At 32.6% G+C, this 24,075-nt stretch overlaps 4 protein-coding genes across 5 annotated transcripts; 2 read left to right on the top strand and 2 right to left on the bottom strand.

Annotated features, from left to right (window-relative positions):
- Positions 1-5,359: 5,359 nt before the first annotated feature.
- Positions 5,360-10,047, top strand: LOC140834342 (polyadenylate-binding protein-interacting protein 7-like). The gene is made up of 6 exons (XM_073199160.1): positions 5,360-5,670; positions 6,789-7,550; positions 8,413-8,845; positions 8,950-9,020; positions 9,134-9,258; positions 9,374-10,047. Exons 1-6 carry the CDS (start codon positions 5,629-5,631, stop codon positions 9,660-9,662), a joined length of 1,722 nt encoding a protein of 573 aa, XP_073055261.1. The 5' UTR covers positions 5,360-5,628; the 3' UTR covers positions 9,663-10,047.
- Positions 10,048-12,955: 2,908 nt separating this feature from the next.
- On the top strand, positions 12,956-14,101 carry LOC140833489 (protein DELAY OF GERMINATION 1-like). The gene is made up of 2 exons (XM_073197830.1): positions 12,956-13,494; positions 13,584-14,101. The coding sequence occupies exons 1-2, from the start codon at positions 13,128-13,130 to the stop codon at positions 13,976-13,978; spliced, it is 762 nt and encodes a 253-aa protein (XP_073053931.1). The 5' UTR covers positions 12,956-13,127; the 3' UTR covers positions 13,979-14,101.
- Positions 14,102-14,452: 351 nt separating this feature from the next.
- Positions 14,453-17,145, bottom strand: LOC140834341 (ER membrane protein complex subunit 7 homolog). 2 transcript variants are annotated; one of them, XM_073199158.1, is made up of 7 exons: positions 16,977-17,145; positions 16,842-16,885; positions 15,703-15,811; positions 15,387-15,450; positions 15,182-15,298; positions 15,003-15,102; positions 14,453-14,811 (listed from the first exon to the last, which is right to left on the bottom strand). In XM_073199158.1, exons 1-7 carry the CDS (start codon positions 17,129-17,131, stop codon positions 14,714-14,716), a joined length of 687 nt encoding a protein of 228 aa, XP_073055259.1. In that variant the 5' UTR covers positions 17,132-17,145; the 3' UTR covers positions 14,453-14,713. The 2 variants fall into 2 exon arrangements, with proteins under 2 accessions (XP_073055259.1, XP_073055260.1); XM_073199159.1 differs by lacking the exon at positions 15,703-15,811 and having other exon boundaries at positions 15,387-15,433; positions 16,977-17,133.
- Positions 17,146-19,071: 1,926 nt separating this feature from the next.
- Positions 19,072-23,194, bottom strand: LOC140834340 (uncharacterized transporter C405.03c-like). Its single transcript, XM_073199157.1, has 8 exons — positions 22,565-23,194; positions 20,885-21,280; positions 20,517-20,734; positions 20,297-20,364; positions 20,100-20,201; positions 19,816-19,933; positions 19,595-19,730; positions 19,072-19,502 (listed from the first exon to the last, which is right to left on the bottom strand). Exons 1-8 carry the CDS (start codon positions 22,643-22,645, stop codon positions 19,440-19,442), a joined length of 1,182 nt encoding a protein of 393 aa, XP_073055258.1. The 5' UTR covers positions 22,646-23,194; the 3' UTR covers positions 19,072-19,439.
- Positions 23,195-24,075: the final 881 nt, after the last annotated feature.

Below are 24,075 nucleotides of genomic sequence, written 5' to 3'. Positions count from 1 at the left end.
TTTTTTAATATATATTCGTATGAGTTTGAGGCAAAATCTTATGTGAGACGGTCTCACGAGTCATATTATATTAGACGGGTCTTTTAGTTGGTTCATCAATTAAAAAATATCACATTTTATGTTACTTTTTATTGTGAATATCTGTAGGGTTGTCTCGTCTTACAGATAAAGATTCGTAAGACCGTCTCATAAAAAATCTACTCTGAGTTTAAATATAGTTTAGTCACAACAAATAAGAACAAATTTCTCGGGATTAAAATTTAGGCAAAAATTTATGTGAAACTGTCTCACGGGTATTATTTGTGAGACGGATCTCTTATTTGGGTCACCCATAAAAAGATATTACTTTTTATGCTAAGAGTACTATTTTTTATTGTGAATATGAGTATTGTTGACCCGTCTCACAGATTATGATCCGTGAGACGGTCTCACATGAGATTCACTCTGAAATTTAATGAACAGTAAAAATGTGGTAAACTCTTGTATTGTGTACTTGCGTATTGATGCATGTGTTGTCTGTGTACATAATTTTTTTTAATGATTTATTTAAAACCAAATATTTTACGTAATTCTTGATACCTAGATATTTTTTTAGGAGACATGAATGAATTTTGGGGGTTTCATAAATTAGTCAGCATCATACAACGATTTTTTTTTCCTTTTTAACTTTCGAAGGGTTTCTTTTTAATAAATTTTTTTTTTCTGGATAAAATTTAGATCAAACAAATGGTAAATTAATTTAAAACACGAAATGTCATGAAGGGAAAAAAATTTGAAATAAGAAATTAGTTTTAACCAAAGAGTGAGTCTTATGTGAGACCGTCTCACGGATTTTAATCTGTTAGACGGGTCAACCCTACTCATATTCACAATAAAAAGTAATACTACTCTTAGCATAAAAAATAATACTTTTTCATGGATAACTCAAATAAGATATTCGTCTCACAAATACGACCCGTGAGCCCGTATCACACAAGTTTTTGTCCTAACCAAAAGTTGGTTTCTTAATGTCTCTCCTATATTAATAGTAATATATATGTTTAAAGAATTAAGGAAAGGGATCATCAAAAGGGATTATATTATAAAGTATCATATAAATGTAAGTGAGAAGCATATTTAGTACAAATGAGAGTGTCAAAAATACGAATAATAATAATAATAAAAAAGAGTTAGTTTCATGTGAGACGGTCTCACCCGTTTATATTCGTGAGATGAATCAACTCGATTCATACTTATCATGAAAAATGATATTTTTAATTTTATGAAGTTCAATAAGTTTCATCAGATATTAGTGTTATTGTATGTGCGTAGTATGTTTGTATAGTTGGTTTTTTTATATGTAATTATTTCGAGTTTAATTAATTCTTATACAAACAACGAACTTATATTGATTATACTTTTGATTATTTTGATATAATTTGTGATTATGGTTTGGACCAAAATATGATTTTCATAAGAAAAATAATGATGCAAAATATTAATATTTGAAATTTGTACAGATAATGTATGAATTTAAAATTGTTAAAAATCGGATGAGATGCGATAGTTACGAATAAATTATTAATTTATTTAAACAAGTTTTTTTTTCGGATTTTTAATCAAATGGAAAATTCATTTTTTTTTTTGTTGATTGGGATATTTTTGTAAATTTCATTTGGTGATCGACAAGATAATATCTATCTTCTATTCGATTATTATTATTATTATTTTTAGTTTTGAGTACAAATTCCTAACTAATTGGATGAAACCTTATGTAATTTTACAGAAATACCCTTTGGTCCCAGCTTTCTTTTAAAATCATCTCAAATTTATAGCGAAATTATAAACATCATATATATTTAATCAATATCATCCAATTTCTTGAATTGTGGAATTGAGAAAATCCAAATTAATAATAGGATTAATTAGATATATCTTCTTTAAAATTTATCTTAATTAAAAAAACTCAATTAATTTTGAAAATACATATATATCCCATAATATTTATATCAATATTACATTTACATTTTTTAACTTTGAAAATTACGTATATCAGTCCATTGTTTTGTATATACTTTACCATTATCAAATATTAAATAGCATGAACATTTAAAAAATAATTTAAGAAAAAAAGTGCAAAAAAAAAACAAAATATAAAAATAAAATAAAACCAAAACTAAAATTTTTATGAGTATGTCACTTGTGAGACGGTCTCACGAATCTTTATATGTGAGACGAGTCAACCCTAACGATATTCATAATAAAAAGTAATACTTTTTCGAAAAAATCTTGTGTGAAACAGTCTCACGAGTCGTATTTTATGAGACATATATCTTATTTGGGTCATCCATGAAAAAATATTATTTTTTATGTGAATATCGGTAGGATTGACCTGTCTCATAGATAAAGATTCGTGAGACCGTCTCACAAGAGACCTACTCTACTTTTTCATGAGTGACCTAAATAAAATATTCGTCTCACAAAATACGACTCATGAAAACGTCTCACACAAGTTTTTGTCAATTTTTATTTTGGTTATAAATGTTAGAACTCAAAGTATTATATTTTACTCAATGTATTTTAAAACTGAAATCAAGAAAACCAAACCAAAATATATATATATATATATATATATATATATACTTTTGAATTTTTAAATTGTTGTTTGCTTTATTTTAATGGCAAAAACTTGTGTGAGACGGTTTTACAAGTCGTATTTTGTGAGACGTATCTTTTATTTGGGTCATCCATAAAAAAATATTATTTTTTATGTTAAGAATATTATTTTTTATTGTGAGTATCAGTGGGGTTGATCCATCTCACACATAAAGATTGACGTACTCTATTTTAATTTTATGTTAGCTTTCCATTTAAATATATATATATATATATATATATATATATATATATATATATATATATATATATATATATATATATATAAAAGCTAATTTGATTCATTTCTTGAATACTCATACTAGTATTCAACCCGTGCGATGCACGGGATGATATTATTAAAAATTAGTGAAAAATGAATAAATATTTAAATTTTAAAAAATAATATAATTATAAAAAATAAAAATAAAAACTATTTTTTCACTAATTTTAAAAAGTTTCTTATATACAACGCATGTCGATTAAATTTTTTTGGATAATAACCACTATCATATATCAAAATTTTAGATCGTGTGTCAAGGCAATAACATGATGTTTATCGTGTTTAGTATATTGATGTCGGCCATCAACCTTAATATATATTTAATTATTTACTTTTCGTGAAGTTATATATTATTATTTTTTAACATGTGATAAGAAAATATTTTTAAATCACATTCAATAAAATTAATAAAAATATTTTTTTAGAAATTCAGTAATTTCATCTAAATTCACATTCACAAACAATTTTGTGACATGATATGTGTTTGACACATTTGAATGATAACAATAATTTTTTCATCAATATCTTTATCCAAATGGGTTGTGATTTCATTTACAAAATCTCTTCGTAATATACACAACAGCCTATTACTCCGAAAGAAAAATGAAACGTTTGATCATAAGTAGATTATGTATAAATCAGAAAATTTATTTTATTAACATTTACTATGTATATTCCAAAATAATGTTAACAAATTTTAAAAGGTGCCTTCTAATAAGATGTTTGCTTTCTTTAGAATCGGTCTCATCATTTCCATTACGGGACATTATATTATCATGTATCTATGAACTTTGTAATATAAAATAAATTATCACATTAGTAACAAATAATAATTAAAATTTTGTATTAATAGAAGAATAATATTTTTTATTTCTTGATCATGAAAAATATATTTCAAACTTAATGTCTCGTTGTTTCCATATGTAGGTATTTCATAACAACGAACATTACATCTTGAAAGGATTCAACTCATATATGGTGCTGAAAAGAAGAGCCATTTCAGAATTCAATTTTGGAATAAATAAATTTAATAAGATAAATTTCAATAAAATTGGTTTCTAATATAATATGCAATATTGCATTATTTATAATTTAAAATTCAAATAAGACATCTTATGGGACAAAAAGTATACATTTGATACTTTTGACAGAATTACAACATACATTAACTCTTTCAAATTATGGAAATCCCGAATTGCATGCATTGAGTGTCAAACATTTCTGATTATTGAGGATAATATCGAAAATAATTTAATGTCCATTTGAAATTCTTTTGAATCTATCTCTTTTAATTTTCTTGTGCTATCTTATTTGAATTTTTAAGAAGACAAATCAATATATACAATATATATATGATTTTGGAAGAAAACTACAATGCAATAATTCTCTAAAATTAAGGTAATTTCGAAATAATATGTATTTGAGATAAAAAAATTTATGATTATTAAATAGTATATTAATGTCAATTGGAATACTTTGTTGTAATGATAATTTTTAACACTCAATCAATTTTAATTTTAGAAAATTTAAATAAACTAATTAAATATAGTATTTCTTTTTTGTAAGTATTTTGAGAAATAAATTACTTAAAATAGCAAAATTTATTTTTGGATGATTTACTTCATGAGTGATACTGAACATTGCAACCATTTTTATTTTAAATTTATTTATATAATTTTTACTTAAACTGATTGATATAATTAATGCAAAAAATTTTAATATAGTTTACTTTTTCAATATAGTTTAGTTTTAATTTGAGTAAAAAAATAAAAAATATTTAATACATAAATTACATTTGAATTAATATAAAAACTAATTAAATTCAAAATTGAATTAAATTAATTATATAATTAATGTAAACAATAATTGAAATGATCATTTATTGCAGTGCACATATTTCAATATTGATGATAAATATTTCCTTTTATAGAAATGATATTTTGGGGAGAAATTACTATTTTTGGCAAAAACTCTGCTTATATATATATATATATATAGATTTAAGGTATAATTGTAAAATTGACTAGGGAGATGTACGTAATTTTTAAAGTTAGAGGGTATAAATATAAGTTTGATAAATAATTAGGGGAGGAAATTGTAATTTCGAAAGTTAATTAGGTATTTTATAATTACGATAAACCTAATTAACGCTTAATAAAAATAATAATAAGGTTGATAAGTAATTATGTGTCGAATAAAGGGAAAAAAATAATGAACGTGAAATTTGGGTTCAGTTTCCAGCCGTCATTTTTTTTTGTGTTCAGTCCCTAGGTACTTTTTTAGTACCACATTTCCACATGAAGTGTACCACATTTCCACATGAAGTGAATCACATTTTGTATGACATAGTACCACAATTTTGTGGGTAAAAAGTGAAGCCAAAGAAATGTTTTTATTGGGAATTTTTCACCAACTTCCCCAAAAAAATAAAGGAGAATCAAAATAATTATATGAAACCAGTAGAGATTAGAAACTTAGAGAGAGAGAAGAAAAGCCTGAAATAGAGATAAAGATCAGGCAGAGAAGGAAAAAAACTCACCTCTTACTCCAAAATCAAGAAACAAATATCCCCACCAGAGTTGAAGGAAATAGAATCAAGATATCATTTTTTTGGGCTTAATCGGTAAACAGATACATACCAACACTCGGACCCTTTTATATAGCAAAATCCAACCTTTTGTTAGAATACCATCTTTTTCCTCTGCTTATGGATGTGTTTGATTTGGTTTCCTTTACCACAGGGCTTCGTAAAGGTATATCAACATGACCCATATTTTTTTTCCTTATTTCTTTGACTTTTTCTTCAAAAAATAAATTCATGTATAGTTTCTGTTGTAAAATTTTAGATCTAGTGTGGTAATTTGTGTGATTGAAGTTTAAAGTCTTTCCCTTTTGTCTCTTATCTTTTCTCCTCTTTGTGTTGATTTTGGTTGCTGAATATTGAGATTTTGGTAAAGTATTTGTCTTGAGTTTTTAGCTTTAGTTCTTTGATTAGTGGGTTTAATGTATTGATAGTTATTGCTGATGACGAATTGTTGTTTACAGTGAACTGTTGAAATTTAAGAACTTGGTATTTGTGGAGCTTTTTTCATAGATCTTGTCGTGAGAGAACTTTTTTTCCGGACCTTAAGCTTTTGTAGTTTCCAACTTAGCACCTGACGACTGGGCTGACTTAGTGAATTGAGAGTGTTTGAAACCCGCAGTTGTTTTTTAACAAAGGCTTGAAACTAAAGTTCTTTTATTCAGGCAACCGATCATTGGTCTATCTATAGAGAGAGTTGGGGTATGAAGGGAAGATACCTTAGACTTGTTGTGAGAAGGTTATAATTTACGAACTATATCTGAAGTATTTTGAAAAACCTACACTGAAAGATTGCAAATAATGGTTTTTGTAATTGTGGGTGATTTTGTTTTGTACTGGGGTTTAGATTTGATGCATGGAATGTTGCTGTTTACAATTCACAATATGTGGATCTTAGAAAATAAACTCTACTTTGTGAATACAAAATATTGTTACGTTTTGACCTTAATATAACTTCGTGTACGAATCATTACTTGAATCTACAATTCATCCGAGGCCCGTTATTGTAAAATCACTAGGTTTTGGAGTTTTGTATTTTTCACAATTATCTTCAGTGTATTCTCTCTGTTTCTATGAGAGCCTCTCATGATTGCAAAATGCCTCGGTATTTACAGCACTTTGATTTCTGATATGCAAGTATCTATTCATCTTCAGGGTTTGGCTGATACACACATTATAACATGGCTTCAATTATTCCTTAGAAAGAATTTTGTTGCGCGCGAATACCATTTTATTTTCCTAATCATAACCTATTTAAGATTTCAATAAATAATGAACTTTCCGGATAAGGGAGCTTCCATCGGTGACAAAAAACTTGGTGCTGCAAAAGCAACTTTGAATCCCAATGCTGCCGAATTTGTTCCTTTTGCTCTGAGGCCTCCTGCTGTGGGCAGTAGCAGTGGAGATACCTCATCAAAATATATCACCTCCGCCACAGCCTCACCAGGAAAAGCTATGTTAGATAGATCAGAATCCTCAGTTTCAAATAAGTCCGACGAAGAAGCTCAGCGGTACTGGAGCCACCAGCTTCCAGATGATATTACTCTAGACTTTAAGGGTATGGGCATTGATGATACTCAAGATATCAACAGCTTGTCACCTTCAAACTTATCCTCAACTGATGTTAATGAAGGGTCGAGATATTCGGATTTGACTGGTAGTAGCTTTATTTTGGCTGGGCAGAAGGGATTATCACCCCATTCTATTCATGGCAGTAGGTTTACCGAGAAGCTCAAGCATCCTCTCTCTTCCTATGAGGATTACCCATCTCCTACTGGTTTTCATCCTTCACTTTCTAAACCATGGGACAAACAAAATGTCAGCAATGATCAGGTTATTTCAAGAGAAGGACCTCCTTATAATGGAAATTCAAGACACGGTTTTTTAGCTGATTTGTCGAACGATCAACCATTGGTGGATAATGTGGAAGTGAATCCACTTGAATTTCTGGCTTCACAATTTCCTGGTTTTGCTGCAGAAAGTCTTGGAGAGGTTTATTTTGCCAGCGGAGGTGACTTAAATCTGACAATTGAGATACTCACTCAGCTCGAGGTAGACCTTTTCCTCCGCATATTGATGCATGAATTCTGGTCTGTATTTCATGTCTAGCTTGGCAAGCCCTCTGCAGCTCTAACACGGTGTTAATTATTTTGTAAAGAAATTCACACTCATGCATCTGATTTTGGCTCGTATCCATCAAATGGAACCATGGAAATTATGCAGGAAAGAAATAATTGCCCCCCTTAAACATTCTCTTATGGTGTTACGAATTCCAAACTTATGCCGTAACATGGTGCTATCTCAATTTTCATAAGGAACTGTTGGATGAATATTAGTGTGTCCGCCAGAATTGAATGTTAAATAATGTTCTAGTGGTATATCTTAATTTTGCTCTAATATTTTGCTTTTGGATACAACTGACATGCGAAGACAAGATGTTATAAAAAAGGATAAGTGGTCTATTACTTAATAATGTCATATAAAATGCTTTGAGTCAGTGTTTCTCTGGTCCTTGATTGATGAGAATTTGAATATTTCTGGCAGAGTTTGAGGTAACTCAATTATATTTGTACTCGTTTCATTTTCCAGTTCCAGAGTACTAAGGAAATCTCATGAAATAAAGTGCTATAGATGTAGAACTGGTAGGTAGAGTGTATTCGAATGGTATTGTACTAGTGAGATTTTGAACCTGAGAAAACATCAAGTATTCTGTATTTGGTCCATGCAACCCGGTTCTTGAGCAAAACATCTCAACACGACTTTTGCTGGTTACTTGTTCCACGATTTAGCATAGGCTTTTGAAGAAATGAGATTTCCCTTCGTCATTGTATAAGAAAATATAAAGTGAAATCTGTGAAAGATGACTTTGCATTGCCTTATAAACTTTCACTGTATACTGCACTTGTGGTATCAGCTTCAGGTTGATGGGGGCTTGAATCAGATTCTGAATCCGAAGGCCTTGTCTGCTCCAAATCTAAATGCATTGGATTTTCCTGCTCTTTCTGCAGCGGATGGTCAAAATGGTTTGGCAAAATTTAGCAGTGAGATGGATCCATATCGGTCTTCGGAAAAGGAAAGTTCATTACTATTCAAATCCAGTTCCTCCTTTCCGTCGAGAGGGGACACAGATTTTGCTTCTGTTGTAAGAAGAATGGCATCTCAAGATTCTAGCATCTGGAAGTATGAACGAAGTGGTTCTGCACACCCTAGCATTGGGTCGAGTAGAAGTTCGCAACTGGCAAGCTCACATAATGGTGGCCAAAGCAGAAGCATTTATGGTGACAGGTTGCCAAATCGAGGATCTGCTCATGCATCTTCTGTCTGGCTTGAAACCGGCGATGCTGTTGGTAATATATTTGAGACACTATATTTAAATCACTCTCTAGAACTTTAATTATGGAAAAATTATTTGTGCACGTGTATGTATGTTTTAACTTTGTTGAGATGGCAGCAAGTATGTATTCTGAAATTCGGGAGGAAGCTCGTGATCATGCACGCATACGTAATTCATACTTCGAGCAGGTATGTTCTTTGAGTCGATTTCTTGAAGGGTGGACTTTCCAATGATGAATAATTAATAAAACACACTTCCCTTGCTTGTTTTTATCTAAAATGCATATACCATGTGAGATTAGGCACGACAGGCATACCTAGTTGGTAACAAGGCTTTGGCCAAGGAGTTGAGTATTAAGGGGCAGTTGCATAACATGCACATGAAAACAGCCCATGGAAAGGCTCAAGAATCTATTTATCGTCAAAGGTTCGTGCGTTGTGGACTCATAGGCGGCCGCTTGCTTTTCTTCTATGGCCACTGATTCTACTCTTGTGAATCCTTTTTGGGTTGAACTATTTTTGCACTTTCAATTTATTTACAGGAATCCAGATGCTCAAAGCAATGGAAGAGAGCGAATGATCGACCTACACGGTCTACACGTAAGTGAAGCTATTCACGTGCTCAAGCGGGAACTCACACTAATGAAGAACACGGCCAGGTCTGCAGGCCAGTGTTTGCTGGCTTATATATGCGTTGGCACAGGTCACCACACAAGGGGTTCAAGAACCCCTGCTCGACTTCCCACTGCTGTTCAGCGCTACCTGCTAGAGGAAGAGGGGCTCGATTACTCTGAGCCACAGCCAGGCCTCCTTCGAGTTGTCATATACTGAATCAGGAAAAGGCGTAGTAGATTTTTAAGTTGACAAAAGCTCACCGACAAATCCTCAGGAAGAGCAGAAAACTGAAAAAAGAAGCGAAGAAACTTGTTTTACCTGTAAATGGGGAAAGAATGGTGTAGGGTAAATATTCTGCGCAAGGTGAAAGTTAGAAAAATGCAAAAAGAAGGGATCTTGAAAGAGTAGGGGGAGGCAGATATACCTGTACCATTAACTGTGTAGTTGGCCGAATTCAAGAATACGATTTTGTAGATGCCTGTGATTTGCATCGGCTTTGTAATTTTTTTTGTACCATCTCTCTTTTACATTTGTTTTCTTCTATTTACATGAAGTTCAAGATTCATCTAGCAGTTGGAGAACTATATTTGTTTGTCTTGTTGATCTTGATTTGCGGGTAGGAGAAGAAGATAAGAGTTGCTTCATTGTTGCTCCAAGAATCGAGGTAGCTTTTGATTCGATAGATTTAGAAAAAAAAAAACATTTGATTTGTGGAAGGAATCGAGTGTCACGGTTTCTAAAGTTGATAGATCTTGATGTATTTGAAATCCGTCAAATTTACCACCGAAGTTGTCTATGACTATCTTTTCGAACCAAGTCTCAAGTAATTTGAAATAAGTGGATGTGCAATTTATCTTCTTAAATTCGCCAATCTGTATAATTTAAATGCGTTACTATGGATGATTTTAGGTTATAAATTTCAAATTCATTTGATGAATTGAATAAAATTATGTTAGATGAATATCAAATCTCAAATCTTTTCTCAAGTAAACGATGTAACATTGATTACGATGGATTTGAAATAATCTCGAAACGAGTGTCATTTTAGATTCATCATTCAAATATCTCTCGAAATCAATATCTCTTTTCCAATTCAAATATCTCTCGAAATCAAGATATCTTTTTCAATTGGAAAAGCTTCTTTGTCTTTCCTTTCGTTTCTTGGAAGGGTAAATTTAACTTGACACATTGCATATCTTGATTAGATTTGTGTCGGATAGTGTTTCTAAATTTTTTTCTTTTTCAAAAGCAAACATCTCTTTACTCGAAAGAAGAAAAGCTCCTTTCGCTATTATAATTAAGGTAAAAACTTATGTGAGACGGTCTCACGGGTCATATTTGTGAGACGGATCTCTTATTTGGGTCATCCATGAGAAAGTATTACTTTTTATGCTAAGAGTATTACTTTTTATTGTGACTATGGGTAGGGTTGATCCGTCTCACAAATTATGATCCGTGAGACGGTCTCACATGAGACTCACTCTATAATCAAACGAACAATTAATTAATTAACCTTTTCATACCCAACAAATCCAAATAAATTTTAAACACAAATTAAAGTTGTCAGCTTAATTTATGTTTTGTATAAATAGGTATATAGATAATAAAATATTTACAAAATTTATATATTTATATTATGTTAAGTTATTAAAATTTTGACAATATTATTTTATGAGTTTATATATATACTCTGAACTATCTTATTTTCTTGATAAAAATATAAATGAGAGTAGGTCTCTTGTGAGACGGTCTCACGAATCTTTATCTGTGTGACGGTCAATCCTACCGATATTCACAATAAAAAATAATATTCTTAGTCCAACTACTGTATTCATCGAGAGAAGACTGTATTTAACTTGCTACAAATAACATATGGTTAATAAATGGGTAAATTTTCCTAAAATTTCTTAATCCAAATACAATTTTAAGATCAGTCTCTAAGTCAAAACTTTTATGTTTTAACTCCCTAACATACATGAATTATTTTTTAAAACTCTCTCATCTTGTTAAATTACTAAAATAACCTTCATAATTCTTAAAAATTACCAATTTATAACAGGTCTTGAAAATGATATCAGAACCGAGATAAAATAATTCAAAGAGACCTAAAAAGTTCCGTTTTTATTTTTTATTTTTGTCTAGACAGATTTTAATATATGTATATATTTTATTTCACATGAGTTACGCATAAGAACATCAATATTAAAATAAGAAATATTTGATCAATTAAGTTCTTTTTGCCAAAAAAAATAAAATAAAAATGAAATTAATGTATGAAAACAGATTTTGATAAATTAGATAACTAAAATCCAAACAAACCAATTTATGTTAGCAAAAAAATTACAATTTTCACTTTATTTGCGTAGAGATGATCACGGATTGCCAGCTGGTGCACCATTTCCCAAACGCTGCTACGATTCGTCAAATTATATAATTTATTTTCTTATCAACTTTCACGAGTTTCTGGAAAATTCACGTCTTTTTCACACTAAAAGCTAAAATGGAAAATATCCACACCTTCAAAGTAAAGTTAGACATTGATCAGTTTGGGATTTTTAATTAATTAAGTGCTAATTGTGGATAATTGCATCAAGAACGATCAGAAAAAAAGATAAGTGGCCCGATTGCTAATATTTAGCCTACAGGGTCTACTTGTAATATTTAGTTCTAGAGGGAGGTTCATTTGCATTTTTAGGTCCATCTCAATTTATCTACAAATACCAATAATTTGTTACATTGAAATTTGAAGGTAAGTGATTTTGAGTTCCAAAAGCTCTTTTTTTTTTTAAATTATATTTTGAAGGTGATAATTAATTTGATCGTCGGAGGGTTTTCATCGGATAATGTCCAACGTCTCTGACGTTTGTTCGTGAAGCAGGTCCCATCAGACATGATACCTAAAATGCATACATTTTTACTTATTTTCAACAATGTACCCTATTGACAAAAAAATTGTTAAACTTTTCATTCCTAGAATTATAATTATATACATGTTTGATACTTCAAATTTATACATTCGTGTTATAATCTCAACAATATGTACTTATATTTATTGTTTGGCAAAAACTTGTGTGAGACGGTCTCATGGGTCGTATTTATGAGACAGATCTCTTATTTGGATCATTAATTCTCATGGGTCGTATTTGTGATACAGATCTCTTATTTGGGTCATCCATGAAAAAATATTATTTTTTATGCTACAAATATTATTTTTTATTGTGAATATGAGTAGGGTTGATCCGTCTCACAGATTAAGATTTGTAAGGCTTAATCTATGAGACGATCTCACATGAGACCCACTCTTATTGTTTTAGTTTTTGTTTCTTATATATGACAAATAATCTATCAGATTAAGATTTATTAATACCCAAAAAACTGTACTTATTTGAGTTTAAAAATACAGTGAAACTAAAATGATATAAATATATGGACTCGAACAAACTTTTTTATAAGAGGACAAAACCAGCAGTTATATTTAATGTAAGATAAATTGATTACATCATCTCCGCTGTCCACTCTTGTAAGATCGTCTTTTGCCTTTTGGATTCAGGATTGAATGATGTCGAAGTCACGAGATGTTTCTAGATTTCATGCCTCGAAACGGCGGAGAATATATATCTTCAGGTTATTGCAAGTTTTCGTTCATCCCGAATTAGCGGAATATTTTCTTAATCTTGAATTATGGGAAATAGTGATGATAGGACCGTGCTTCCATGCCTGTACAAGGAATGGATGAGTCTGCAAGAACAAGAACTCTCTGACCTTCTCCAGCATTCCCTAAACCTCAACAAAAGTGTTCAAAACGCTACTGATGATGAGGAAATGGCTTCACTTCTCGACAACATTGCCCACAACTTTAAAGATTACGCCGTCAGGCGGCGCCACCTCGCCCGCAAGGATGTCTGCGGTTTCCTCTCGCAGAGCTGGCGCACCACGTTCGAGAACTCGATTTCTTGGATGGGAGGCTGCAGGCCATCTTCCTTTTTCAGATTGTTCTACGCACTATGTGGTTCTGAAATAGACTCCAGGCTCTCCCAGTTTTTTCAAGGTTCGGTGCCAGTATTTATTTATTTTTGGTTGACCAACATGGTTTCAAGAAATATTTGATTCATTTCACTTTGGTCTCAAAATCAACAGATGGCAGTAGCAGCGAGTTCCCTGTGCTCTCGGCTATCCAGCTTTCTTCAACCGATAATTTACAAAGAAGAACAATAGCAGATGAAGAAAAGCTGTCGACTAAATTAGCTAGTTTGCAGCAAGAAATAGCAGATATGCCGCTTGCGCTGATCGCGAGAAAATCCAGCCCAGAATACAAGCTCAATGAAGAGGCTAGAGAAGCAATCAGCAAGATCGAAGAGGCCACGGTGTGTATGTTTGAAGAAGCCGATGAGTTGAGGCTAAAAACATACGAAGAACTGGTGAAAATACTCACACCAGCCCAAACTCTTGACTACATCATAGCTGTCAAGAAACTTATACTTTGTGTTCGGGCGTGGGGGATTGAAAAGGATCGAGAGCGTGCAAGGGAGTAGGATTTAACAGAGGATAAGCAACCCTTTATGATTTAGTGTTGGCGTTTTTTTTTTTTGTCTCGTTTGATGAAATCTTGGATCAAGATTTCACTAGTTTTTGTTTCTTGATTGATACTTATTTGAGAGATTGTAGTTGGTGGCGCCTGTCTTGTTCCTTGAATAAAATATGCAGCAGTCAGTCCGAATTAGCTAATTATTTTCCACAAGCTTAACAACCGTCAGCTTTAATTGCCCAAGCAAGAAGGCCCACAGAATCAAACGATGATTAAATTTATACACTGTACTACATACAAAAAAAGACATACACATGGTGTTTGAATGTTCCAATCCTTTTAAATTTTGAATAGTGCCAATTCTTTTATTAGAATAATCACCTCATAACTATTCGATATTCCATTTGAGTCAAAATGATAATCAGTAGACTTTTGAGTTGACGAGGTACAAGAGGCTTTTCAACTAAGTATAAAATTCAGGTGTACGCAAAAAGGACATGTAACTTTGTAGATGCGCAAAATCGATATTACATGCCATTCTTGTACGAGACTACATACGAGATTTAAAGCTAAAAATTAACAACCGGGATTACATCAAATGCGTATTGAAGCTGCTTGTCATTCTTGATTGTCTCAACTAAATATCCATACAAAGTCCAAATTCATTGTACCAAATTTCAAAATCCTCGCCACAAACCCCTTTCTGTGGATTCCGCTGATGAAAAGTCAACAGTTTCGGTTTCTAATTGTTCCTTTGCTGGGCCCCGGACAAAAAGTTCGCAATAGAGGGAACACCCTGGTTTCCCATTTCTTCCTGGGCTCGTTTAAGTTCTTCAGGATCTGTTCCAGAATAAATAAAATTTGATGGCATTCTACGATATGGGATGTCTAAAAACAAGAAGGGGATATATCCACAAATATATAGATCGTATGATGAAAATGAAGAAAATACTAATGACCCAAATACAAGTACAATGTTCAGGTGCAAGTATTAAATGGAAACAGAATGTGTAGATAAATCACAAACTTACCCACAAGTTTGGGCATCACAAACATCACAATCACCATAAATCCAACCATCAAACCCATGGGGCTTTTTAAGATTGACATTACAGAAAATGGTTCTCTTATCTGCAAGATTTAAATGGGATAAAACGTTAAGAACTGAAGCATCGAATATCAAATAATCTAATAAAGTGTTTGATCTAACCTCATAATACTGTTCCTCTTGCAGTGGCTCCAAAACAAGCTCTGTCAATACTCTTCTGGTCTCCGTCAACGCTGCCTGGACCTTACCAGGATTCCTGGCACTGACATCAACTCGAATCTGACAACCGAGAAAATAAATGACAATATATAACACTATATCTGTAATCTACTTATTACAAATCGAATACAGGAATACAGTAACCTACCGGAGAGAAGAAATAGCCTATTGCAGTCACTTCAATAAGATGAGTCCCTGCGGGCACATTATGGCTTGAGGGATGATGGTTAAAGAACAACATTCAGATCAAATAAGTCGACTTTTACAACGTTTTCAGAAATATGAATAGTTTAAGTTTTCACAAAAACTATAGTAATGACACGGTGATGATGCAAGTCACAAACTATCACCGTTTTGAAAAGTCTCAGATCAAACAAAAGAAAACCATTATTGTATGTAACGATCTGTCAAATGCATCTCCAAGCACCTAAAGTGAGATGGAAACAAGGAGATGTGTAGGATACAATGAAAAATATCCATCTGGCCTCAAAAAAGTAACTTTCTGGCCACCATCGAGTATGACTTTGACATGGGAAAGTTTGGGCGAGAGACCAAATCCTGTGGCACTATATCCTTTAAAAAAAAACATCAATCCCAGAGTTGAAAAAATTCCATAAAACATTAAGACAAGGACAATACAAGATAAAAAACTATGTTGATGGTCGCAGTACCCCACACAAAAACTCAAATGAAAATAATGTAGTAAAGAACATATGTTAAGTAATTGTGTGTTCCTCCCATGATCGAAAGGTACACTTTGTTTCCACAACCAAAAAGCTCAGATGAGAACTACGCAATAAAGATCAAATATTAAACCACGGGGTGTCCCTCCTATGATGGTGTATTAAACCACGGGGTGTCCCTCCTATGATGGTGTTTATTTCTAAAAATTGGAACTTAACATGGACACTTCATAATTTTCCTTGAAACATAAAGTATAATACTCAATGCCCCTCCATGCTCTGCAAGTTTGGAAAATCAAGTCTTTTAGCACTCGTTTAGTGGCATGTATAAAAATTTGGCCAGGTCTCTATCCTCTATTACCTAAGGTGGACACGAGATCTCAAAAGTATTCATCTGCGTAACTTACAAGTTCTCCCTCATCCCGTCAAATAGTGATTGGCCTTTTAACCAGGCAATGTAAATACATTGAAATAGCTTTCGTAAATGTTGAATTTCATTAGGAAAAATCTTGCCTTTCTTGTCCATACATACCAAAGCACGTCCTTTTGATAATCAATCAACAGAAAAAAAGGCGAAAATAAGTGGTGACAATAACTATGATGTTTCTAACCCCGGATCGAGGTTCTGTAACTGACAAGGAAACTACACAATTTCGCCATTGCTCGTCTGATAAACCTCGTATTATTCTAAACTTCTAAGATTCAACGGTTTCCATATTTCCTCAAGTTAAAAGACGAACAAGACCTCGAGAAATCAGACATAGTTAGCTATATATAAGCTGTTAGTACCTGTGACTGGAAACAAAAACTGAAAAGGAAGATATCAAAGCAAGAATCGTCGCAAACAAAAAAAAACTTTACCATATAAAAAATTACAAATTGCAAAATTCAGCGTAGCTGCTAAAAGGAAACTAAGGTACCTGGAAATCTAACTTTACCATTGACGCTGAATCCCTCTCCATTCCTGGGCAAAATCAACATCCAATTAGAAACTATTTTTCATGAAAATCGAATCAATCACAAGGAAATCGCAAATCGAACTGACAGACGCCTACATATCAGAGATCCCGAGTGCACAGGGCAAAAGGAGTAAGAACAGCGACAGAAAGACCAGAGAGGGACGCGATGCCATGGAAGAGAAAGGGAGAGAGAGAGATTGAAAATAACGAAATCGAAAAAGAAAAAGGATCACCTTCAATGTTTCAGGCATTGATTTGTGTTTGGCTGCTTGTTTTTTTTTTTTCAAAATAAAAATAAAATGTGTTTATTGATAAAATAATATTTTAATAGAATATTGATATGTGATTTAACTTTTAAAAATTTAGAAAACACGATCTCTATGATTGCTCGGAAGTATGGGTTATTGCGGTTTTTTTTTAAAAAAAATTAAAACCGAATTACTATACGATCGGTTAGTATTTTAAAAAAATAATCACGATTTTATATGTAGAATTAATTTTACGGTATTGAGCGGTTTTAGGCGATTGCGGTCGGTTTACGATTTTTTAATAAAAAATATTAAAACTTATATTCTAATTTATTTTGAAACAACATCAATACAGTGTCTTCAAATATAAAATATAGTTCAAATCACACAAAGATAAAACTAGATAAAACAATAATCAAGGTTCAAGACTAAGTTAATAATTTAACAACACAACACACTCACAACAAAAATGACATTTACACTATTTATCTTTTTTTTTTTTCAAACTTCAAACAAAAGATATTGTTATAAAAGAAATAAATAATCTAATAAATTAAGATGAAGATAAGTTTATTTTGTAGGAGTAATATTTTGAAGAGAGTTGAGATATAATGAAGGACGACTTCTTTAATTGAATATGTTGTTTACAAATTATTATAATCCTAGGTCAAATAGTATGGCAAACGGTTTGGGCGGTGCAGTTTGATGTGGTTCTTGGCAAAAAAAAATAATCGAACCAAAAATGCGGTGCGGTCTATGATTACTATTTTTAATCGTAGGTTTTATAAAATATTAGGAAAAATAGTGCGGTGCAATGCAGATCAGACGGTTTGTGCGATTGATCACCCCTGCTTGGAAGTATATGGCTGGCTAGAAACTAAATGGTTTTTTAAGGTCGATTCGTTCAATCGACAGATGATATGACTCGTGCGAGTAATTAGTGTCGTTAAAATCAACGTTCATACAGCAAGTTTTATTCTGGTAGAATCACAACATGGCTTGGATACAACAATGTTGTTCATACTATTAATCAAAATATGAATATTTGGTATCAGAATTGACTATAATGACTTTTAGACATAATTTGGTGCACATGATAGGATAAACATGCGATAAATAATATAAGGATAAGTTAAGTCTATATAAAATGTGTGATATTATATTTAATGTTTGCTATGATTTTAATAAGAGTGATTAAATTTATAAATTAGATTATAATGACAAAATTAACCTTATCATAATAAATTTTATAATTTCAAATTTGTTGTTTGAGTTCATATTTTTTTTATCTATTCATGCACCGATAGTGCTTGCATTATTTATTTATTTTTACCTAATTTTATATATTATATAATATGATAATCGATCTCTTGATTTTGTGAGTCAAGTCAAATATAAATTTTTAAGGTTAATCGAGTTATACTAATAATTTTATTGAGATTTATAAAAATTATTTATATAATTATCTCAAATTCACTTATATAATTATCATATTATATAATATATAAAAAATAAAATATTTATTTGATTTTAATTTCTACCTACTAACATAGATTTATAAAAATCATTTATAAATTGAAGGTAATTAAGTCATTTGTAGTGTATTTTGTCATTAAATTAAAATTATCATACCTAAAAGAAGGGACATTTTATCCCTCAAAAAAATTATTTATCAAAAGTCCATGATATTATCATGAGTTTTTTTTAAAAAATATCAAATATAAGATAAAGAGAATTATTTATCAATCATGCCCTTATTCTCGTCTTTATCACACAGTTAACCTCGTGTCTTTTGGTTTATCAAAAAAAGGAAGATATAGATTACAAAGATTATTATCACAATATAGATCTGATGACCTAAAAAAGAGTGACATTACTTTTTCATGAAATATTGTATATTGGTCCACGAAGGAGAATGCAGTTACAAACAAAAATTCAGCAAATTACACAGCAATACAAAAACTATACAAAGAAACCAGTATTTCATCAAAGCTTAGGTTAACGACAGGTAATAGACACTTTGAAATATGTGTACAAGAGAGCTCACACAAGTTTCTTCAAGGCCATGGGAGCTAAAAAGACTATTTCTGACCAAAATTAAGAAATGAGGTTTCAAGAGGAAGATTTGATACATTTAGGTAAAAATAATCGAGACACGAGTAGCTACTAACTGGATGCAGCAATCAAATCCAGTTGCTAAGCTTGGGCACGCGAGAATATTACGTTGTGTTGATCTAAAGCCGTACATAAACCAACGGAGGAGATAGGAGATGTTGCTCTATATCCAAGCTTGAATTTTTAACAGGACGTACTATAAGCCAAAAAGTTTTGAAAACCAGTCAGAAAGGTTGGCAATCACGAATCCTGCAAATACCTGCAAACGGGACAGAATGAAACTAGTTTTAGTCCCACAAACGGACTTTGGGACAGTATAGACTGTATGGTCATACTCTGTTTCTTGTTTACCTGAACCGAACCAAGTACATATATAGCAGAATAATGACGACCATGAATCAACATATCAGCGACCATCGCAAGCGGAATGGTCAGAGACATGCCTAATGTGGCCACCAGTGGTGTTGTCCAGACGACACACAACGCCCTAATAAGAACAGTTGATTTTGTAAGAAAAAAAAAATCCCTACTCGAATTAAGATCATGACTAGAAAGAAAATAGCGCCACACACCAAAAGTAGTCAGAAATAACGCTTCCAACAATTCCATTAGCGATAACAACTTCATCCATCTTGGCAGAATGAGGAACTGTAAATTTGGGTTCTATACCCAAAGCCGTCAATGGCCACACTGAAATAATAATTAAGCAAACCAATTAAAAAGTGCTGAAGAAAAAAGGTAAACTGAACCCCGTCTGTTTATGTAGTGAATAAAACCTTAAAACACAAAAAAAAAAAAGGAAAACTAACAACGAGGTTTTTAGATAATAAAATATCAAATAATATAGACCACTTACCAAGCCACCAGAGTGCCACAAGCGTAAACAATCCAATATAACCAAACAACTTTTGCACATCAACCCTTTCCCCTTCCTCTCCAGAAAACTTCTTCAACAGTACTGCATCATTTTAAAGGACACACTCATTAAATGTTTGACATGATAGTCTTAATTTGCTTAATCATAAGGTATAATTAGGCTGGACAATCCCACACCTGTAAACAGGCCATATGACATAGCTGATAGAAGGCCGAAAAGATCCCCAGAAAAAGAATGTTTGCCCCTTTACAAGAAACAAAAAGAACCATCACTCGTTATTTTCTGAATCATCAAATTGTTAATACATGTGGAGGAATAAAAACGAAATCAAAGCTCATGTGTATAAGCATTGTGGAATCTATAAGTCAATGATTACAAAGAGATGGAAAGACCTACGAAGATGCATTTAGTTGTGAGTCATCGGTAGCCCAAGTTTTTCCCAAGGTTGTCATGGCAACACCAGTGATGCTGACAAATACAGCAACTATCTTTGACATGTTTAAGGAATCTTGGCCCAAAAATGCACCAACAAAGAGAGTAAAAAGTCCTGAAGTAGAAGATAAAACTGTAGTGCTGGCAACACTTGTACGAGCAAGAGCAGCATTCGAAAAATACTGCAAAAGAGGGACACAAAAGAATGTGGATAAATTAAGGGAACGTAAAGAGTTGACGGTGAAATAAACTCGTCGAGTACGTCAAAGTGTACAGTTAAAATCAGCCTTGAGACAATCCGATTGTAACAAGCTCATGGTTAAAGGAAATACCTCGGTGAGAAACCAAAGCGGGGCTATGTAGAATCCATAAGTAGCAATTTCCTTGGTTGTGATTTCTTTTTCATTTCTTGAATTTTTAGCATCATCTACATGTCTGGAAACCAAAGGGTGTCCCTCTTCATTGGCAGACAGATCCAGTTCACTGTCTTTTCTAGTCAGGGATCCCTGAATTTCCAGTTCAAACATTTTCTGTCCCCCAATGTATTTTAAAGGAGAGGCAAGTGGAGAACACGAGTCCTCATTCACCACTTGACCATTTTTGCCTGACCGTCTCTTCAGGAATCTACATATACAATCCTTGACAAATGCTATTGGGAGATATATCACCATCATAGAAGCTCCCAGATATGTCACAGCAAAAGGTTGCTTATAGTCAGTGAAAATATCCTGTTGAAAACACCATCCGTTAAAGAAAACAGCCTAATAACTAAGATTTTGATTATGAGAACAATGGCCTAACTTCTTCAAAACCGACAATTTCAGAGCTATGGAAAATATTTTATTGAAAAACACATGAGGACAAGCAAGTTTCAGGAAATAAATTGAACTATTTAGCGCAGTCTAACATAACTTCTCGACTAGGAGAATCGCGAATAGAAACTCCATACATTCAACATTGTCATATAGTTTTCCAATTTTAGATAGATATCCACCAGCAATACTCATAAACCACATCTTTTGCGGAAACAGTATGATAAGATTTATAAGACAACACAACAGGATTCTCCAGTAACTTGAGTTAATAGTGTTTTAAGATGAGAACAAAGATGGAGTAGATGCCAGCAAAATCCCATTGCATAGTGTCACGCTTGCAAGAGCCCGACACTCGAGAGAATCATACAAACCTTTTCGCCAACAAAATCATAAGGAGCTAAATTTATCTGGGACAGGACGAATGATAAATGCAGAGGTGCCAGCTCTACTCTACCCAGTATTGGCAGATTGATGAATTAGGTGGTGACAAAGAAGTGTTTTCTGAATAAAAGATGAGAGTAATACCATGTACCGCTTACTTTTGTGAGAATCATTTCACAAGATGATTATATAATGAAATCCTCTAACGTAGGTCGATAATTAGGAAAAAAAGGTATTGCTCTTGCTAGTCCACAACTACAGAGCGTGAACCACCACAACCCCACAAAATTTGCAATAATAAAGCATTTGGATTCCGTGTTGCAATATCTAAGCTGAGTTGTTGCATAATAATGTACATAAAGACGGACAAGGGAAAATGTAGGCAGCAATGCCAAGTATGCAATCTTCCGATAGCCGACATAAACTCCAGCAAAAGCACATTTGCCAGATAAGGAAAACAACAATTTGATCATACACAGACTTAACTTTTGTCAGAGGTTTTCAATTGACCCATAAGGAAATACCAGAAAAAAGATTTGCGGCATCAATACAAAGATGGGGGACTTCAGAAACATATTTAACTCGGAAAAAGAGGAACAAAAGAAATTGTAGAACAAATAAAAGCCAACAACATCAAAACCAAGCAATGAACACCACATAGAGCACATGAAATTGGGATACTCGCAAATCAACACAAAATTTATCTCAAAACCAGAACACAAGACTAGGAAAGCAACACCACCTGGAACTAAGAGGAGGGATTTAAGATGTTTGTTAAACCTTGAAAAAACATAAAAGACGGGAAAGAAATTTGACCTGAGTGACCTCTGCTGAGGTAACCCATATAATGACAACAGCTGCAATCAATAGAAGGCCGGCCCTGTATCTCCAACCCATCACAAATCCAAGAAGAAAAAAAAACCCAAGATGCCAATTCTTGATATCGAACACAAAAAATCAATAAAGATCTGATCTTTTCACGTCACGGACCTCGTCCCGCCACAAAGTCGAGATTTTCACGATTGCCAAACCGACAGAATAAAATGCTAAAAGAAAATCCAAATCAAAGATCATCCGACGAATATGGTTCGTAGGGTTGGTGGGAAATACCAAAATCTTCAGATTAATGGCGAATGCCCATAAGAAACGAGTGAAAGATGTGTTCTTTTTGGGACAATAAGAGAGAAGCCAAATGGTTGGAGCACAATCAGAGGATCGAAGGTGAAAAAGAGGGAAAATTATGCCAAATCAAGGTTTGTTACTTGTGTGTGTGTGTCCAATCCATATATACGTGTAGAAACCAGCAAGAACGTCAACTTTGGTAGAAGAATAATAATTATTCATTCATAGAATTTGAGAAAAACTCCAAAAGAAATTGGATATCAGTTGACTGGCTATAGGTCATTGTCATCACGCGAGTACTTTTTTTTTTCTTTTGGCATTAAATTCAACCAAATTTCCTCACGATTCATTCGCCCGCAAAAATAAGAGGGAATTTGAGATGAAAACGCAACCACAAGCTCCCGTGGTGGTAGATTTTTCCAACTCAACCAACACTGCTATTGGAGCCAATCATTTCTGTCGGTTTAGAGATTTAATTACTCTTTTTCTGTAAAGAAAATACATAAATAGAATCATTTTAGAATTCCTTTTCATTCGATGGAATATATATTAACCATTGCATTTCACACAATGCATCCATGGAAAATCTTGGGGAGTTTAATTAAGGACATAAATTAGCGCTCCCAGTTTAACAAAATTGTATTACTCACAGTAACTTCAAAAAATCGATTTTGTGAAAAAAAATTCTCTCTATCTATACGAAAAATATTATTTTTATTGTAGATTTGAATCGAATCGAGATCTACTCTTCACACAAGTTACATCCACACAAGTCGAATCAAATTAACCAAAAATAAGAGTATTCTTCTCAATCAATTAACTGTCAAAATTGCTTAAAATCTCAGTTCGACTATTTTAAAAATGGGGAAATTATGTCAAATTTTTCAAAATTTAACCTCATTCGATCAGTATTGATATACAATCTTTTCAAATTTTAATTTTTGTTTTATCCTTTTATTTTTATTAGATGTCTGAAGATAATTTTCCAAAAAAAAAAAAAAAAGATCACAAAAGAATATATAATTCAAAATAATAGTTTAATTTGAGTCAAACTAATGGCTAGGTTCGACCCGATTCCTAACCTTGTTGGATCACTAAATTGGATTGTTCTTGGTTGTTTACCAAATACCGATGAATCCAGATTCCCAAATTTAATTCCGTCCAATATTAGCTTAGTTAGGCCGGATCAATAAATGGGCCTATTT

Source organism: Primulina eburnea, chromosome 6, assembly GCF_022965805.1.
Source record: "Primulina eburnea isolate SZY01 chromosome 6, ASM2296580v1, whole genome shotgun sequence".
Taxonomy (NCBI): Eukaryota; Viridiplantae; Streptophyta; class Magnoliopsida; order Lamiales; family Gesneriaceae; genus Primulina; species Primulina eburnea.
This window is presented reverse-complemented; position numbering and strand designations above follow the sequence as displayed.

Coding starts and splice junctions, on each gene's coding strand:
- LOC140834342 (XM_073199160.1), top strand. CDS start 5,629: ATGTGTTTGATTTGGTTTCCTTTACCACAGGGCTTCGTAAAG. Junction 9,021..9,133: donor GTAATTCATACTTCGAGCAG/GTATGTTCTTTG, acceptor ATGTGAGATTAG/GCACGACAGGCATACCTAGT. Junction 9,259..9,373: donor GAATCTATTTATCGTCAAAG/GTTCGTGCGTTG, acceptor ATTTATTTACAG/GAATCCAGATGCTCAAAGCA.
- LOC140833489 (XM_073197830.1), top strand. CDS start 13,128: ATGGGAAATAGTGATGATAGGACCGTGCTTCCATGCCTGTACAAGGAA. Junction 13,495..13,583: donor GCTCTCCCAGTTTTTTCAAG/GTTCGGTGCCAG, acceptor CAAAATCAACAG/ATGGCAGTAGCAGCGAGTTC.
- LOC140834341 (XM_073199158.1), bottom strand. CDS start 17,131: ATGCCTGAAACATTGAAGGTGATCCTTTTTCTTTTTCGATTTCGTTAT. Junction 15,299..15,386: donor TAGGCTATTTCTTCTCTCCG/GTAGGTTACTGT, acceptor CTCGGTTGTCAG/ATTCGAGTTGATGTCAGTGC. Junction 15,103..15,181: donor AAGAGGAACAGTATTATGAG/GTTAGATCAAAC, acceptor TAAATCTTGCAG/ATAAGAGAACCATTTTCTGT.
- LOC140834340 (XM_073199157.1), bottom strand. CDS start 22,645: ATGGGTTGGAGATACAGGGCCGGCCTTCTATTGATTGCAGCTGTTGTC. Junction 21,281..22,564: donor CCTCAGCAGAGGTCACTCAG/GTCAAATTTCTT, acceptor TGTTTTCAACAG/GATATTTTCACTGACTATAA. Junction 20,202..20,296: donor GTCATATGGCCTGTTTACAG/GTGTGGGATTGT, acceptor AAAATGATGCAG/TACTGTTGAAGAAGTTTTCT.